The 18,132-nt window shown below is 63.3% G+C and overlaps 2 protein-coding genes across 2 annotated transcripts in view; both read left to right on the forward strand.

Annotated features, from left to right (window-relative positions):
• The window catches only part of SV2A (synaptic vesicle glycoprotein 2A), a 5,256-nt gene extending 4,732 nt beyond the window's left edge, over positions 1-524 (forward strand). The window contains exon 8 of the mRNA XM_086478231.1: positions 447-524. Within this exon, the coding sequence (XP_086334357.1) occupies positions 447-524 (78 nt within the window). The remainder of the gene's footprint in view (positions 1-446) is intronic.
• A 108-nt stretch (positions 525-632) lies between these two features.
• Positions 633-10,294, forward strand: LOC147413585 (nuclear receptor subfamily 2 group F member 5-like). The gene is given in 6 exon segments (XM_086478233.1): positions 633-836; positions 2,515-2,811; positions 2,914-2,932; positions 8,213-8,599; positions 8,602-8,739; positions 10,020-10,294. Coding segments are annotated over 6 exon segments (1,320 nt in total).
• Positions 10,295-18,132: the final 7,838 nt, after the last annotated feature.

Genomic DNA, 18,132 nt, shown 5'->3' on the forward strand with positions numbered 1-18,132 from the left:
TCCTGTAACTGGGGTGGCAGGAGGGGGGGATGGGGGGGGATCAGACCTCGCAAATGGGAGTGGCAGGAGGGGAGGGATGGGGGGAGCAGAACCCAAAAATGGGGGTGGCAGGAGGGGAGGGAGGGGGGGATCGGACCTTGCAAAGGAGGGTGGCAGGAGGGGGGACAAGGGGGTTACACGGGGGGGGGAGGGGCTAAGGGGTGTGTGGGGGGGTGGCTATGCAGGACCACACCCTGTGATTAGGGGTGTGGGGGTGCAGTGCAAGGCCCGGCCGTGACCCTCGGCTTTTAGGGGGGAGGGGGGGGGGCCGTCGAAGCCTCAGATCCCCCCCGGGAGAGAAGGGCCCGCCCCCCACGCAACGCGGGGGTGCACCCCAAACCCCCTCCCCCCCCCCCCCCCCGCAATCCGGGGGTGCACCCCAACCCCCCCCCCGGCCCTCACCCGAGCGCCGCTCCGGCTCCGCTCCTCCGCTGAGCACGCTGGGAGATGGACTCGCCCCGCCCCCCTCCGCCCCCGTCACGTGACGCCGGCAGAACTACAACTCCCAGAAGCGCTTGCGGCCCCTTCCCGCCTTCCGGGGCGAGCCAGAGGGACACCCCCCACCCCCCGCCGTGTCCCCTCTCCCTGGGGACATGGCCCTGCGCCCCCCGACCCCGGCCCTAAAACCAAGGAGCACCCCAGCCCCGCCCCCTCCCCTGGAGACCACACCCCTTTCGAGCCCTGTCCCCGCCCTGCAGCCTGTGCCACGCCCCACCGCTAAGCCCCACGGCTTCGCCCCGCCCTCGCATCGCTCTGATTGGCTGCGGCCTTCCGGGCGCGCCGAGGCGGGGAGGCGGGTGACGGCCGCATGCCCCGCCCCACATGTCCTTATATAGCGGGGCGGGGCGGGGCGCGGGGGCGGGGGGGGTGTGGCGGCGGCGCCACGTGACGCGCGGCGGACCCGGGTGCGGACGCGGGGGGGGGGGGGGGGGGGGGGGGGAGGATCGGTGCAGGGTGGGGGCACACGCGCACGCGCACACGCGTGTGCACGGGTCCGCGCAGAGCCGGGCACGGGGCACGCGGGTCCCTGCCCACGCGCGCGCGCGCGTTGCACACTCGGATCCCGCCGCGCGCGCACACGCGCAGTGCACGCACGGGCCCGTGCGCGCGCCCACGCGTTGCGCGCTCCTCGGGTCCCTGCACACCCGCCGTCCCCACTGCGCGCGCGCGCACGCGCGCACACTGCACACACCCACCCGTGTGCGCGCGCGCCCCCGTTGCACACTCAGCTCCCTGCGCGCTCACGCGTTGCACGCTCGGATGCGCGCCCGGCTCGCGCACGCGGACGCGCGCGTTGCACGCTCGGATCCCTGCACGCACCCCCATTGCACACATACACACACACACGGTGCACACCGGTCCCTGCACGCCCCCCACCCCCATTGCACGCACACACGGGCTCATGCGCGCACCCCCGCGTTGCACACTCAGATCCCTGCACCCCCCCACCCCACGTTGCACACTCAGAACCCTCACCCCCCCCCCCCCCCCATTGCCCACTCAGATCCCTGCACACCCACACCCCCGCGTTGCACGGAGATCCCCTCCCGCTCCCCGCACACGTCGTGTGTCCCCCCTTGCACACCCACCCCCCCACCCCCCTCCGGTTCCTCCCCCGTTCCCCGCTGGACCGTGACCCGCAGGGCCGGGACAGGGACAGGGACAGCCCCGCCGGGACACCCCGCCCCGTCCCCGCCCCGGGGAGCCGCCCCCCTCCCCCCGCGGGGAGGAGAATTAACTTTTCTCTTCCTCCTCCTCCTCCTCCTCCTCCTCCTCCGCCAGTCCTTCCCCGTCCCTCCGTCCCCGCCGCACTCCGCCGTCCCTGCCCTCCCCTCCGCCGCCGCCTTCCTCGTCCCTCTCCCGCCGCTCCGCCGCCCCGGGGGGGCCCCTTCCCAGCCCGGGGTCCCCCTTCCCGGGGTGGGGTGGGGGGTGGGAGCTTTTCCTCCAGCCCGGGGGGGGGTCCTTTCCCCCAGCCTGGGCGCTCCCTGATCCGGGGGTCCTCTCTCCAGCCCGGGGCTCCTTTCCCCCATCCCGGACGCTCCGGGGCTCCTTACTCCAACCCTCCAGCCCGGGGGTCCACTCTCCAGCCCCAGACTCCCCCCGCCTCCCCCCCGGACCCTCTTCTCCAACCCCGGACCCCTCCTCCATTCCCGGACCCCCCTTTTCCATATCCCCCATCACCCCGAATCTCCCCTTCTCCATTCCCGGACCCCGTTCTCCATACTCCCCCCCATCCCCGGACCCCCTTCTCCATCCCCAGACCCCTTTTCCCATCCCAGACCCCCTTCTCCCTCCTCATCCCTTTCCTACCCCCCCCCCGCCCCGTCTCCCCTCCATCCCCTGCTCCCCCCCGCATCCCCTACCCCTCCACCCCCACCCCCCCTCCCCAAACACCCCCCCTTCCCCCCAGGGGGGAGGGGGGGGCGCTCCCTCCGGCCCCGCCGCCCCCCCCCCTCCCCCCCCTCACGCCCCAAGCATGGCTCTGGCGGCGGGGCCGTGGCCGGAGCCTCCTCTTCCTCCTCCTCCTCCTCCTCCTCCTCCTCCTGCCGGTGGCCCGGAGGCGGCGGGGAAGGCGGGGGGGACTGCCTGGTGTGCGGGGACAAGGCGAGCGGGAAGCACTACGGGCAGTTCAGCTGCGAGGGCTGCAAGAGCTTCTTCAAGCGCTCCGTCCGCCGCAACCTCTCGTACAGCTGCCGGGGGGGCCGGGACTGCCCGGTGGACCAGCCCCACCGCAACCAGTGCCAGTACTGCCGGCTCCGCAAGTGCCTCCGCGTGGGATGCGGCGGGAAGGTGGGGAGAGGGGCCGGGAGGGCCTGGGGGGGGCCGGGGGAGAGCGGGTGGGAAAGGCGAGAGGGTGGGAAAGGGGGAGAAAAGGTGGGAAAGGGGAGAAAAGGTGGGAAAGGGGGAGAAAAGGTGGGAAGGGGGGGAGACAAGATGGGAGAGGGGGTGAGAAAGAAGGAGAGACGGTGGAAAAGAGGGAGAAAAGATGGAAAGGGGAGAAAAGATGGAAAGCGGGAGAAAAGATGGGAAAGGGGGAGACAAGATGGGAGAGAGGGTGAGAAAGAAGGAGATAAGGTGGAAAAGAGGGAGAAAAGATGGGAATGGGGGAGAAAAGATGGAAAGGGGAGAAAAGATGGAAAGCGGGAGAAAAGATGGGAAAGGGGGAGACAAGATGGAGAGAGGGTGAGAAAGAAGGAGATAAGGTGGAAAAGAGGAGAAAAGATGGGAATGGGGGATAAAAAATGGGAAAGGAGGAGGGAAGGTGGAAAAGAAGGAGAAAAGATGGGAATGGGGGAGAAAAGATGGAGAGAGGGTGGGAAAGAAGGAGATAAGGTGGAAAAGAAGGAGAAAAGATGGGAATGGGGGATAAAAAATGGGAAAGGAGGAGACAAGTTGGGAAAGAGGGAGAAAAGATGGGAAAGGGGGAGAAAAGATGGGAGAGAGGGTGGGAAAGAAGGATAGAAGATGTAAAAGAGGGAGGAAAGACGGGAAAGGGGGGTGGGAAAGAAGGAGAGAAGGTGGAAAAGAGGGAGAAAAGATGGGAATGGGGGAGAAAAAATGGGAAAGGGGGAGAAAAGATGGGAAAGGGGAAGAAAAGGTGGGAGAGAGGGTGGGAAAGAAGGAGAGAAGGTGGAAAAGAGGGAGAAGGAGATAAGGTGCAAAAGAGGGATAAAGGGTGGAAAAGAGGGAGCGAAGATGGCAAAGGAGAGGGTGGACATGAGGGAGCAAAGCTGGAAAAGAGGGAGCAAAACTGGGAAAGGAGCGGGTGGAAAAGAAGGAGAGAAGATGGGGGAAAGGGAGAATAGGGTGGAAATGAGGGAGAGAGGGTGGGAAATTAGGATGGAAAAGAGGGAGCAAAGATGGGAAAGGAGAGGGTGGAAAAGAAGGAGAGAGGTTGGAAAGAGGAAAGAGCAGATGGAAAAGAGGGAGAAGGGGTGGCAAAGGAGAAGGGATGGAAAAGGAGAAGGGATGGCAAAGAGGGCGAGAGGATGCAAAAAAGGGAGAGGAGATGGAAAAGAAGGAGCAGAGATGGAAAAGAAGAGAAGGGATGCCAAAGGGGAGAGGATGGAAGAGAGGGGATGGAGAAGAGGGAGAAGTGAGGGAAAAGGAGGAGAAAGGGTGGAAAAGAGGGAGAGGGGATGGAAAAGAGGGAGCAAAGATGGAATAGAGGGAGAGGGGCTGGGGAAAAGGGAGTGTGGCTGGAAAAGGAGTGAGAGTGGCGGCGAAGAGGAGCGAGCGGCAGAGGAGCGGGGCTGCGGAAAACCGGGGAGAGGCTGGAAAAGGCCGGGGGGTGCGAAAGAGGGAGCGAGAGGAGGGTGAGCGAAGGTGGGAAAGAAAGGAAAGGGGGGAAGTGGAAACCAGGGAGCGAAAAAGACAAGAAAGAGGGGAAAGGGAGGGAAAAAAGAAGAGGAAAACGTGCGGGGATGGAGAAGAGAAAGGGGAAAGGGAAAGAGAGGGGAAAGGAGGGAGCGAGGGCGGATGGTGAAGAGAAAAGAGAAGGTGGGAGCGGGAAAGGGAAAGGGAGAGAAAGGGAAAGGGAAAGGAGGGAAAGGGAAAGGGAAAGGGAAAGGGAAAGGAGAGAAAGGGAAAAGGAAAGGAGGGAAAGGGAAGGGAGAGAAAGGGAAAGGGAAAGGGAAGGGAGAGAAAGGGAAGGGAAAGGGAAGGGAGGGAAAGGGAAAGGAAAGGGAAGGGAGGGAAAGGGAAAGGGAAAGGGAAGGGAGGGAAAGGGAAAGGGAAGGGAGAGAAAGGGAAAGGGAAGGGAGAGAAAGGGAAAAGGAAAGGGAAGGGAGAGAAAGGGAAGGGAGTGCCTGGAGAAAGAGAAAGTAAAAGAAAGTGAAAGCGGGAGCGACAGGGCTGGCGGGGAAGGGAAGCGAAAGGCAAAGGGGGACCGGAGCCGGCGCCAGCTCCTCTCCCCCTTCCCCTCACCCTCCCCCGGCCCCGGCGTTCGGGACGAGCAGCCCCAACGCGGCCAGAACCTTCCCCCCGCGCCCCTCTCCGTGCGTCCGTCCCGTCCCCCCCGTCCCCCCGCCCCGGGGTTCGGTTTCGCAGCCCCCCAAAATTCCGCCGCGCTGTTTTCTTTCGGTTTTTCCCACGGGAAAGGCTCCGCCGAGGGAGCCCGGCTCTTCTCCCACCGGCTCGTCTCAGCCTGGAAACTCCTTTTTTCAACTTAAAATCTCCCTCGGGCTCGGCTCACGGGGCCGCGCCGGTGCCGAGACGGGAACGTTCACTTCTCCGCTCCGTTATTCGCAGCCCGGGGACGCGGCTGTTAAAAATCCCGGGGATTAGAGGGCGAAAACGCAGAGATTCTTTAAAAGATGAAGAATTGGCTTTTTGGGAGAAGTGTCCGGTAGATCTGAAGTTAATCAGCCTGAATGCGCAGCGTGGCCGGGATTAAAATCCCATTTCAAGCTCCCAGCGATATCCCAAGTGCCGGTTCCTCCGGCTCCCACCAGCCTCAGCATCGCGTTTTTAGGCTGATTTATTTTTTATCGTTGTTGTTCCCTCCCCAAAGCAGCAGCTTTAAAGCAGATTTTGGGGGGGTTGAATGAAACGGGGCACTGGGGGATTCTTCGCTGAAACCTCGGCGCCGCATCGCTGCCGTGCAGCATCCCCCCTGCTCGAATAAGGACCGGGGGGGGGGCCCTGGTTTATGTTCAAGGTCTTTATTTATAAATTTAGTCATTATAAATAATTACAGCGAGGGCCCAGGGTGGGCTCAGCCACTCGAGCCCCCCTCCTTGCTCTGCCTTATCCACTCCGCAGCCCCTCGAGTCGTTGCCGATGGGTCGGTCCTTCGGCAAGAGCGATGGCGGCAGCGCTCCCACCCGCAAAATCGCCTTTTCTAGTATTAAAAAAAAAAATCCCCCAAATTCCAAAGTTGCCTTTTCTAGCATTAAAAAAAAAAAAAAAAAAAAAAAAAAGAAAATTCAGATAAGGTGGAAAATTTGCGGTGGGAGGTGGGAAAGGACCCCGCAGCGTCCCGGCACGGCTGTGGCGTCGCATCCCCGGCTTCTCCAAATAGATGTGAATGAGGTGGGACCGGGGTCAAGGGTGAAATTCCCCTTTTCTTCCCCAAAAAAAGGCTGGTTGGATGTTGGGGGGGGAGGGATTTTTGCCACGGTCCCGGGCACAGCGAGACCCCCTCGTAGTAAACCTCCACCCGCTTTGTGCAGCCGGAGCCGGGGGTCCAATCCCTGGGAAAAAAATAATAATAATCCAGGCGAATTCCCTGCCGCGGGGAAGCGACGCTCAGCGGGGTCGTTTGGGGTCAGATTGGGCTTTTTTGGGTGGGTTTGTTTTGTTTTTCTTTTTTCCATCTTTGTTTTCATTCAGAATTGCCACAACCTGGTGCTGCCGGTAAACGCCGGGATCCGGCGTGATGGGCACGGCCACGGTGGATTCCCCGGCACGGCGTTATTCCCCAGACAGGGTCCTCCATTCTCCCCGACCCCCCCCCACACCCCCTTTTGGCTCTGTTTTTTGGGGGGGTTCCCAGCTGCCCCGAGACGTGCTTGAAGCCGCCGTGGGATGCGGCACCTCCAGGCACGGCGAAACGCCGCGGGTGCCCGTGGAAAAGCATCCGGGTGTTGAACCATCCCCGGGATTTGATTGACTGGGGCCGGCTGCTCCGTGCCTCAGTTTCCCCATGCGGTCATGGCATCGCCGGCCACGCCAGAGCAGGGGTGCTCCAGCTCGAGTTGGGTGTCCCGAACCCACCAGCTTGTGCTCGCTGTGATGCTCCTTATCCCGGCGTTCCCAGTTGGAACCGGCACTGAATCTGGCACCAAATCTGGCAATTTGGGAGCCGAGCGCTGCTTGGGGCTAAATTTATTCCCTAAATAAGGAGGAATAGAGCCCTGGGAGTGGGATTGAGGTGGGAAAGGTGCGTTAAATTTTGGCTTCCCAAAAATGATCTGGAATGAGACACGGGGAAGGAGAGGCCTGACCCTGCGGCCCGGCCAAGGGAGCGGGATTTGGGGTTATCGGCTGGTCCAGCTCCTGGAGCAGCGGCTGGGTGAGCCAGCGGTGGACGGGGCTGGGGGAGGAACCCCCTGAGGGCTGCTCCCGTGTCTTTTTGGGCTAAAATGCTCCTTTCCTTCCAGGACACACCCAGAGGTTCGAAGCGATTGTTTTGCCCAAAAAGAGGGGAAAAAAAGGGTTGAGGGTTTAGGTGACGCAAAGGGGTTCGTGGCGATGCAGAAGGGGTTTGGGGGATGCAAAGGGGGTTTGGGGGATGCAAGGGGGGGTTTGGGTTGATGCAAAAGGGGTTTTGGGTGATTCAAAAGGGGTTTGGGGGGGATGCAAAGGGGTTTAAGGGGTTCTTGATGCAAAGGGGGGGTATGGGCAGCGAGGAGGGGGCCGCACCCAGCAAACGCTGAGCAGCGGGAAGGTTTGGGGAGAGCCGGGACCGCACGCTGCACCCCGAGGGCTGGGGTGAGAGCAGGAGGAGGCCTCCCCCCGGCACCCCCCGATCCTGGGGGACCCCCAAACCTGGAGAACTGCCTCGCCTTGTTCCCCGGGGACCCCCCGTTCCCACGGCCCCCGATCCCGACCGCTGGCTGACACTCCGGACTGTCACGCCGCATTAGGCTAAGCCTGGCTCAGAGCTTGCCCTCGCCGCGGGGGGCGGCGGTGCCGGGGGGGATGAGCGGGGGGCACCGGGGAGGAGGAAGAGGAGGCCGGACCCCCACTCGCTGCACAGCATCACCAAGAGCTGGGGGAAAAAAAAAACACCCACAACCCCAATTTTTGGGTGTTTTTTTTTAAGTCCAAAGTGCGAAAAACTCAAGCGGTGGGATGGAGAGAGGGGGGGTCCTGACGCCACCCCCGGTATCTCCTTGGGGACCGTCGTGATGGATGATAGAAATGGGGTCACTGGGGGGGTGGGGGGCAGATCCAGTGTGTCCATGAAAAGCAAGGTGGGAGCTGGGGGGTGGCCGAGCCCCGAGGGGAGGCGGGGAGGGGGGGGGGGTCGCTGGGGCTGGTGGGGTGGGATGTGTCCCCATCCCGGGTGGCACGTCCCCCTTCTAACATGGGTGCGGCCCCCAGGGGGCTTTTGCACCCCGTCCCCTGGGCACCCTCGCAGCACAGAGGTGTGTGTGTGGGGGGGGCCACATGCGGAGGCAGGGGGGTGGGGGTTTTTGGGGTGCTGACCTCCTGCTCCCCTCCGCAGCGGTGCAGCGCGGCCGCATGGCTCACGCCCCGAGCAGCCCCGGCCAGTACCCGCTGGTCCCGGGGGACCCCTACGGTGGCCACGGCTACTTAAGCGGCTTCATCTCCTTGCTCCTCCGCGCCGAACCGTACCCGCCGGCTCGCTACGGCGCCCAGTGCCTCCAGCCCAGCGGCGTGGTGGGCCTCGAGAGCATCTGCGAGCTGGCCGCCCGCCTCCTCTTCAGCGCCATCGAATGGGCCAAGGGCATCCCTTTCTTCCCGGACCTCCAGCTTTCGGATCAAGTGGCCCTCCTGCGCCTGGGCTGGAGCGAGCTCTTCGTGCTCAACGCGGCGCAGTCGGCGCTGCCCTTGCACGCCGCCCCGCTGCTGGCCGCCGCCGGCCTCCACGCCGCCCCATGGCCGCCGAGCGCGTGGTGGCCTTCATGGACCACATCCGCCTCTTCCAGGAGCAGGTGGAGAAGCTGAAGGCGCTGCACGTCGACGCCGCCGAGTACGCCTGCCTCAAGGCCGTGGCCCTCTTCTCCCCCGGTGAGGGGCGGGGCTTGTGGAAAGGGGTGGGGGCGGGGCTTGGGGAGTGGGCGGGGTCACGAGGGGGTGGGGCTTGAGGGGGGTGGGGTTGGGGAGGGGCGCGCCCCTTGAGGTCCCAAGGGTGGTGGTGGATCCAGCGGGGTAAGGTGGGAAGGGAGGGAATGGGCTGGGTGGGGAGGAAGGGGCGTGGCTAAGCGGGGCGTGGTCAAACAGGGAGGGGCTTAATGAGGTGGGGTTCCAAAAGGGGGGGGGGGTTGATAGGGTGGGGGGGGCGGTTCCAAAGGAAGGTGGGGATTAATGGGGTGGGCGTCCCAAGGGGGGTAGGCGGCAAGGGGTGCGCAGGGAGTGGATGGGGTGGGGAGAAATGGGGCGTGGCTATGCGGGGCGTGGACAAAGAGGGAGGGGCTTAATGAGGTGGGGTTCCAAAAGGGGGGGATGTGGCTGGATGGGGGGGGGGGGGGGAGCTTTCCAAAGGAAGGTGGGGATTAATGGAGTGTGGGGGTCCAAGGGGGTAGGCGGCAAGGGGTGTGGAGGGAATGAATGGGGTGGGGAGAAATGGGGCGTGGCTACGTGGGGTGGGGCCTAATAGGGTGGGGCTTCATGGGGAGGGGCTTAATGAGGTGGGGCGCTGAAGGAGGGTGGGGATTAACGGGGTGGGGTCCCAAGGGGTGGGCGTCAAGGGGTGTGCAGGGAATGAATGGGGTGGGTGGGGTGAAATAGGGTGGGGCTTAATGGGGCGGGGCTTAATGGGGTGGGGCTTAATGGAGCAGGGTGGCTAATGGGTGGTGGGGTTCCAAGGGGGTGGGTGCGGAGGGAACGGATGGGCTGGGTGTGACGGGGTGGGGCCAAAGGGGGTGGGGCTAAACGGGGTGTGGCCTCGGGAGGGGCTTAATGGGGCGTGGTTCCAAGGAGGTGGGGCTCCAATAGGGCATGGTTCAAAAGGGGCGGGGCTTAACGGGGTGGGGTCCCAAGGGGTGGGCGTCAACGGGTGTGCAGGGAATGCCTGGCTTGGGGATGACTGGGTGGGGCCAAATCGGGCGGGGCTTGGGTGGAGCTTAATGGGGTGAGGCTTGGGGGTGGAGCTTAATGGGTAGGTCTTAGGGTGGGGCTTAATGGGGTGGGACTAAGGGGGAGGGTGGGGTTGAAGGGGCAGGGCTGGGTGTCAAGGGAATGATGGGCAAGACTGAGAGGAGCAAAAGGGGAGGAGGGGTCTCTGCTGGGGGCGGGGCCGTGCCTCAGTTTCCCCGTTCACCCCCACCCCCACCCCCCCCCCCCGGCAGACGCGGTGGGGCTGTCGGACCCGGGGCAGGTGGCGGGGCTGCAGGAGAAGTCGCAGTGCGCGCTGGAGGAGCACGTGCGGCGGCAGCACCCCAGCCAGCCCAGCCGGTTCGGGCGCCTGCTCCTGCGCCTGCCCGCCCTCCGCAGCGTCTCCGCCCCCGGCATCCAGCAGCTCTTCTTCAGCCGCCTGGTCGGCAAGACCCCCATCGAGACCCTCATCCGCGACATGCTGCTCGCCGGCGCCACCCTCAACTGGCCCTACGGGCCCATGCAGTGACGCTTTCCGCCCCGGGATGGGGACGCCCAAAGAGGGGATCCCCCCACCCCTCGCCAAAGATGGGGACAGCGAGGTTGGGATCCCAAAGATGGGGATCCCAAGGATGGGGATGCCAAGGTTGGGACTCCAAAGATGGGGACCCCAAGGGTGGGATCCCAAAGATGGGGATCCCAAGGTGGGGACACCAAGATGGGGACACCGAAGTTGGGACCCCAAAGATAGGGACCCCAAGGATGGGATCCAAAAGATGAGGATCCCAAGATGGGACACCAAGGCTGGGACACCAAGATGGGGACCCTGATGTTGGGACCCTCAAAGATGGGGACCCCAAAGATGGGATCCCAGAGATGGGGATCCCAAGGATGGGGACACCAAGGTTGGGACACCAAGGCTGGGACACCAAGATGGGGACACCAAAGCTGGGACCCCAAGGATGGGGACCTCAAGGATGGGGATGCCAAGGTTGGGACTCCAAAGATGGGGCCCCAACGATGGGACCCCAAAGATGGGGATGCCAAGATGGGGATGCCAAGGTTGGGACTCTAAAGATGGGACACTAAGGATGGGATCCCAAAGATGGGGTCCCCCAAGACGGGGACATCAAGGTTGGGGGCACCAAGGCTGGGATGCCAATGATGGGACCCAAAAGATGGGATCCCAAGGGGCTGGACCCCAAAGATGGGGACACAAAGGATGGGGCCCCCAATAATGGAGTCTCAAAGATGGGGACCCCAAGGGTTGGACCCCAAAGATGGGACGTCCCAAAGATGGGACTCCAAACCTGGGGACACCAAGGATGGGACCCCAGGGATGAGGGACCCCAATGATGGGCGCCCCCTCCCCCCATGTTTGGGGACCCCAAAGATGGGGACCCCACACTTGGACGCCCCAAAGACGGAACTCCAGGGACGGGACATCAAGAACAAAGACACCCAACAACAGGACCCCAACAACGGGGGGGACCCCCCAGGACAGGACCCCAGGGATGGGGCCCGGGGCCAGGGCTGCTGCTGGGGGGGGACACACGGATGGATTTTTTTCCCCCTATTTAAGGGAGAAAAGCAGGTTTTTGGGGCTGACCCGTGGGGGGGGGGGGGGGGCTATTTATAAAGAGAAAATAAAATAAAGCCTATCGTATATCCTTACCTCCTGGTGACGCAGGAAATGTCCCTTTTTTGCCATTTTTTTCCCCATTTTTTTCCTTCTTACCCATGGGCGTCGCCCCTGAGGCTCCTCCCCCTTTTAAATTTTCATTTCTCTCCTCAAAAAGAGCCGTTGGGGCGTCCCCCACGCGGGGGGCCCTGCTGCGGCCGGAGCTGGCGGGGGGGGGGGGGGGGGAGAACATGCCCGTGGCTGAGCCCAGGGGGCTCTGGTCCCTCCCAGTATGGTCCCAGTTAAACCCCATCCACCCCCAGTGTGGGCCCCAGGATGCTCCTAGGGTGGTCGCCTCCCAGTATGGGTCAGTCCTGCTCCAGTATGGGTCTGCAGGATAAGCCCCCAGGGAGGTCGTAGGGCAGCCCCGGTTGGACCCCAGTATGGCCCCCAGATTTATCCCAGTGTGCAGCCCCAGTCTCATCCCAGTATGCCCTCCCAGTATGCCCCCCAGTCTGATCCAGTATGTCCTCTGGTCTGATCCCAATATGGTCCCAATCTCATCCCAGTATTCCCTATGGTATGGTCCCAGTATGGTCCCAGTCTCATCCCAGTATTCCCCCTGATCTGACCCCAGTATGGTCCCAGTTACATCCCAGTATTCCCCCTCTTCTGATCCCAGTATGTCCCCTGATCTGACCCCAGTATAGTCCAGTTACATCCCAGTATTCCCCCTCTTCTGATCCCAGTATGTTCCCCGTTCTGACCCCAATATGGTCCCAGTCTCATCCCAGTATTCCCCCCTGTTCTGATCCCAGTATGGCCTGAGTCCCACCCCAGTATGGCCCCAGTCCCACCCCAGTACAGCCCAGCGGCAGGGCTGGAGGGGGGGTTGGGGCTGTTTCATTGCGTTCCAGCAGAGTCAGAAATGGCCTTTTCAACCTGCGGCACCGCCCGGCCCCGTCGTGGCCCCTATAAATAACCGGGAATATTTTAAACAAACACCGCGCGGGACACGGGGCTTTAATTCAAGGACGAGCTGGAAAAGGCCACGGGGAAAAGTTATTGTGGTGGGGGGCAGCGGTGGGACCCCGCGGGGGTCGCACCCCCACCTGGCTGGACGCAGAATCCTTCCAAAAATCCCAAGGGCCTCGATGAGAGGAGCCGAGCGGCGAATCTGGCAGCGACTCCCGTGGAAAACGCTGGGCAGAGCCGTCAGCCAGCGCCCAGGAGCCAAGCTGATAGGGTGGGGATTAAAAATAATAATAAAAAAGATTTTTAAAAAGCCATTCTGAGCCTTCAAGTGCGGCTGGAGCCGCGTTGGGCGTGGCGCAGCCGTCAAGCTGCCGCCTCTCTTTTTTCTTTTATTCCTTCTTTATATTTATTTTTTTTATTTAATAGTGGAGAATAAGTCCAGGGAAAAATATCAAATCCCTGCCTCATGCTCCCGATTTAATTCCCTTTTCCCTGTCAAACTGTAGCTAAAAGCGATGAGGCCGACCCCGGCGTGTCCGCCCGGGGAGACTTTGGGTCCCTCCGACCCCACCTTTAGGGGTGACCCGGGGTATAAAATTCAAATACACCTTTTGAAGCACTTAAAAAGCCTTGATTTGGTTTCAGGGGGCAAATCAATGAGGGTAAAAGCTGCATTAAGCCCCTTCCTGGGAGCTCCCAGGCTGTCCCCGTGGTGTCACTGCTGCTTCTGGTGCCTCCAATCCCATCCCTGGTTCCTCCAGCCCCATCCCTGGTGCCTCCAACCCCATTCCTGGTGCCTCCAATCCCATCCCTGGTGCCTCCAGCCCCATCCCTGGTGCCTCCAACCCCATTCCTGGTGCCTCCAACCCCATCCCTGGTGCATCTGATGCTGCTTCTGGTGCCTTCAGCCCCATTCCTGGTCCATCCAACCCCATCCCTCATGCATCGGACACTGCTTCTGGTCCATCCAACTCCAACTCCGGTGCTTTCAGCCTCATCTCTGGCGCACTGGATGCTGCTTCTGGTGCCTCCAACCCCATCCCTAGTGCCTCCAAGCCCATCCCTGGTGCCTTCAACCCCATCCCTGGTGCCTTCAACCCCATCCTGGTGCCTCCAACCCCATCCTTGGTCCATCCACCCCCATTCCTGGTGCCTCCAGCCCGAACCTGCCGCTGTCCCCATCCCTGTGCTCACCCCTAACGCCGAGGGGCGCCCTCCGGCCCCGATCCCACCACCCCACGCCGCCGTCCTCGACACCCCTCGCCCACCCCCGCACCCACCCACCCCTCCCTCCCCACTCCCCCCCCTCCCAGCACGGCCAGAGCCGCTCCAACGGCTTCTAATTTTAGCGACCTGGAGGAGATCCAAGGGGGGGGGGGGGGGGAGGCAGATAAATGTCTCGATCGATCGATTAAGTAGCTGTTTGGTCGCCATGAGCTCAGCTCCCGGCGGTTGGGCGAGCCATGGCCAAACACCCCGGCCCTGGGGTGCACTGGGAGGACTGGGGGGACTGTCCCCCCCCACCCCAGGGCTGGTTCCTCCTGGGCACGGGCAAGGGGAGGGGGTGCAGGCTGCGGCCCCCCGCCATGGCTGCCCAGCGCCCGCCGGGGTGCTCGCCCTGCTCCCAGCGGGGTCTGCGCCGCCAGCGAGCCCAGTGCAGCGTGTGCACGCGTGTGTGTGCGTGTCTGTGCACGCCCGACGGTGCTTACACGTGCACGTGAAAGCATGTGCATGCCATTATGTGCATGTGTGTGCATGTATGTGCATGCATGTGCATGCATGTGCATGTATGTGCATGTATGTGCATGTATGTGCACGCCTGATTGCGCATATACGAGCACGGGCGTGCGTTGCGCTCACCTGTGTGTGCACATAGGTGCATGCCTGAATGTGCACACGTGTGCACGCATGTCTGCACATGCACCTGCGTGTGCACGCGAGCACCCGTGTGTACGTTCATGCGTGTACATGCACATGCGTGTGGCGGTGCCGGGGGGGGTGAGTCGATGAGGGGGAGGAAAGTCTGGGGTTGGCAGGCGGGTGCTGCCCCCCCAGCTCCTCACACCCCCCAAGCCGGAGGTGGGTCGGGGCAGAGGTCCCGGTGGGTGACGGTGGCCGTGACCCCTCCTGGGCCGTGGGGGTCGGCCGTGGGCCCCGGCTGAAGCTGCTCCTGGGGGTATCACCTTCCTCCAGCCCCCCAAATCCTTGGGACCCCAACGGATGCTCAGGAGCTGCCGGGGTCAGGGCTTTTTTGGGGACCTGGGCCTTGGTGGTGGCCACACCAGCTCCCTCCTAACGTGGAGGTGACGGTCCCCAGGGACCCTGGGGGGGGTGAGGCGGGTGCAGCGGCGACGGGGGCTCGGGCAGAACACGGGGCGGAGTGCGGTGACCTCAGCCAGCACAGCAGCATCGCTCCCTGCGCTGGGGGAAACTGAGGCACCCACATGTCGGCCTCCCCCCCCCCTACACCCCCCCCAAAGCTCCGCTCCCCCGGCGCTAAACCCCACGGAGGACTCTCTCCTCAAGGTCGTCTCGGTGCCGGGAGCTAATTTACAATCCTGACATTAAGGCACCAGACAAAATCTGGCAACCCGGCGCTGGGGTGGCTTATATACGACGGGAGGATTTATCGGGCAGCAGCACCCGCCCGAGCATCGCCCGGGGCACCCGCGCCCCTCGCCCCCGTCCCTCTGCCTCTCCCCTGCCCCGCTCTGCTCCCTGCAGTGGGGCTGCATCCAGCCCCCCCGGCTCCCTCCGGCCCTGCCCCGCGCTGGGAGAGGGTCCGTCGTCCCCTCCGGGCTCTCGCACGAGAAGGGGCGGCAGTGGCCCCGCGCGGCTCCTTTGTCTGCTCCCCGTGGCCAGTCCGGCAGCTGTGGCCGGTCCCCCATCCCGTCCTGTCCTTGTCCTCATCCCTATCCTCATACTCAACGCTTCCCCATTCCCATCTTCATCCTCATCCTTAGCCCCCTCCCCTCTCCACCTTCATCCCTGTCCTCGACCCTCTTCACCTCCTTAGCTGCAGCCCCAGTTCCAGTCCCATTCCCATCCCAATCCCATCCAGTCTCCACCTTCATCCCTGTCCTCACCCCACCTCCATTTTCAAGTCCATCCCTGTCACTGTCCCTGCCCTTGTCTCCATCTCCACCCTCATCTCAATCCCATTCCCATTCCTGACCCTTTTCCCAATCCCATCATCTTCATCCCTTCCCCAATCTCATCCTCACCCCTCCCCTCACCCTCTTCCCCATCCCTAATCCTCACTTTTATCCTCAGCACTTCCTCATTCCCATTCCATCCCCACCCCCACCCCCATCCCATCCCCATTCCTATCCCTTTTCCTATTCCTCATCCCATCCTCATCCCCATCCTCATCCCAAACCCATCCCCATTCCTGGCCCTTTTCCCGTCCCCATCTCCACCCTCCCACACCCCAAGGCCACGTCACCACCGGCCCCACTGGGGAAACTGAGGCACGCACCGCTCCGAGCCCTGGCAAACCCCCGGCAGTTCCGAACCAGCTCGGCGAGGGAAGGCGCTGACTGCAAACCCACCGCGTGGGGGTTTTGGTGACGGGCTCCGGCGCCGGTGGAGGATCCGGCGGGTGCCATTCCCTGGGAGGCGCTCCCAGGCGGCAGGAGACGGCCCGCCGCAAAGGACGAAGACTTTGGGAAAAAAAAGAGAATCATAAGGGGTCGGGGCCGAGCAGCGAGCGAGCGAGAAGGAGACTCGGGGAAGCCTTCGGCGAGGGAGACGCCGGCACAAAGGGAATGATCCTGTGCCGGCGAGGCTCGGCTGACGGCGGCGGGGTTGGGACCTCCTGCCCCGGGCGGTTTCTGACGAGCTTAATTCCCTGTTGAGTCGCCTCCGTGGTCCAGCACCCCCAGCCCCAAAGCGCCCCGGCCCTTTCAGCTGCGGTGGAGAAATCGCCCCTTCCCACCTGCCTCAGTTTCCCCACCAGCCCGGCCCAGGAGAAGACCGATTATGGAGTGAAAGCGAGAGGTCCCACAGCACCCACGTCCCCTCCCTCGCGAGCCGGGCGCTTCGTTAGGCTCGGCGTCCCCTCGGGACCCCGCTCCCGGCACGGGACGGGATGTCCCCCGGCACCGAGGCGGCCGGAGGCAATCCATCTTCTGGAAAAGCGCGGCGTTAACTCCGGCAGCCGGCCCTTCCCGTAAGCGCTCGTTAATTAACGCCAAATCGCCGCGCGATTATAGAACGTGGAAATCAAATGACTTCACCGTGATTAAGGTTTATTGCTGCCGGGGAGCGACAGGACGAAGAATCATTTGCTGCTTATTGGAAAAGGCCGCCGGGAGCGTTTGCCGGTGCCGTGCCGGAGGGATGGAGCCACCCATGCCGGCACCGAGGGACCCGCCAGGCGTCTGTCCTCTTCATCCCGAGGCCACTGTCCCCCAGACGGGGAGGTGGGACGTTGGGGACAGCGGTGCCGTGGATGGGACAGCGGCGCCGGTGCCGTGGCTGGGATGTGGATGGTGGGACAGCGATGCTGGTTGTGCCGGGACCGTCCCCACCGGAGAAGGCGGCCTCCGTCCCCAGGGGACGTGGGGACATCGTGCCTCCTCGCCCCGATGAAGTGGCAGGGGGGGTGGACCGCGGGCACGTCCCCGTCACCTCCGCGGCATCGAGGACAGTGCGGGTTTTGTGGCCATCACCCAAAACCGCTCCCTGGGACCTGGCGCTACCGGGCGGGACGCACCGGGCGGGGACTGGGGTGGGTGACACTGTGGTGGGGAGGGGGATCCCTCCAAGCGCAGCCCCGTCCCCTCTCATCAACCCCCTTTTCATCCCGCTTCGATCTCCCCCCGCCCCGTGCCCGGGCTCAGCGCAGGCGACGACGGCGCCCAGGGCCGGCACCGGTGGGTGGGGGGGACCCTTCTCCAGGGCCAGCGCCTCCCTCCCACCCTCTCAGCTCAACGAATCCCCCCTGAAAAGCCGGGACCTGGTCAGGTTCGGGGAGGAAAAAGGACACCGGGCTCTACAGTAAGGCGCACTATAGAGGCACTGTTTCGGCGGTGACCCCCCGGGTCAGAGGTGAAGGGTTTCCCAGGAGTGGCTTTGAAGAGAGCCATCTTTGATGAGAAAAGAGCCTCTATACAGATGTCTCATAATTACCATGAGAATGTGGAGCACATGGCGGCCGCGCCGGCCCCAAAGGGAGCTTTAATGGAATGTCATTAAAACGCCCCGTTCGGAGGTTTCTCTCCCCCCCGCTTCTCCCCGCTTCGCCCCACTTTAACCTCTTTCAGGCTCAAATCCACTCCCCCGATGGGCCTCGTCGCGTCCCGGCAGCCGCCCGAGCCCCCTCGGGGTTGGGGCACCCCCGGCGCGACGCTCGGGGTTCAAAGGCGTCAGGTTTGGGTCCGAGGAGGCGAATTCCTCCCGCCCCGGGGCGGGGGGGGAGATGTTGCAGCCCCAGCCCCAACCGGCATCTCCATCCGCTGCGGAAGCCACCCGAGCACCTCGCGAAGGGGATGGGTTTTGGGGGGTTTTTTTGGATTAAATCTAACCCAGCCCGGGGTGGTGCAGAGGGGCAGCGAGGCTGAAGGCTTCCCCTCTCCCTCACCGCAGCCATCGCCCATCCCCAAATCTTGGCGAGCCAGGCTGTACCGGGGCCAGGCAGCCAACGCTGACCTCCACCCAGGTCCCCTGCCAAAAATTGAATTAAAGCCTCTCTGGGGATGTTGTGGGTCCCCAGAGGGCGGCCGGGCTCCTTCGTCCCCTGCCCTTGGCCATCCCCCCTCCGCGTGATA

This window comes from Leptosomus discolor, chromosome 26, assembly GCF_034619465.1.
Source record: "Leptosomus discolor isolate bLepDis1 chromosome 26, bLepDis1.hap2, whole genome shotgun sequence".
Taxonomy (NCBI): Eukaryota; Metazoa; Chordata; class Aves; order Leptosomiformes; family Leptosomidae; genus Leptosomus; species Leptosomus discolor.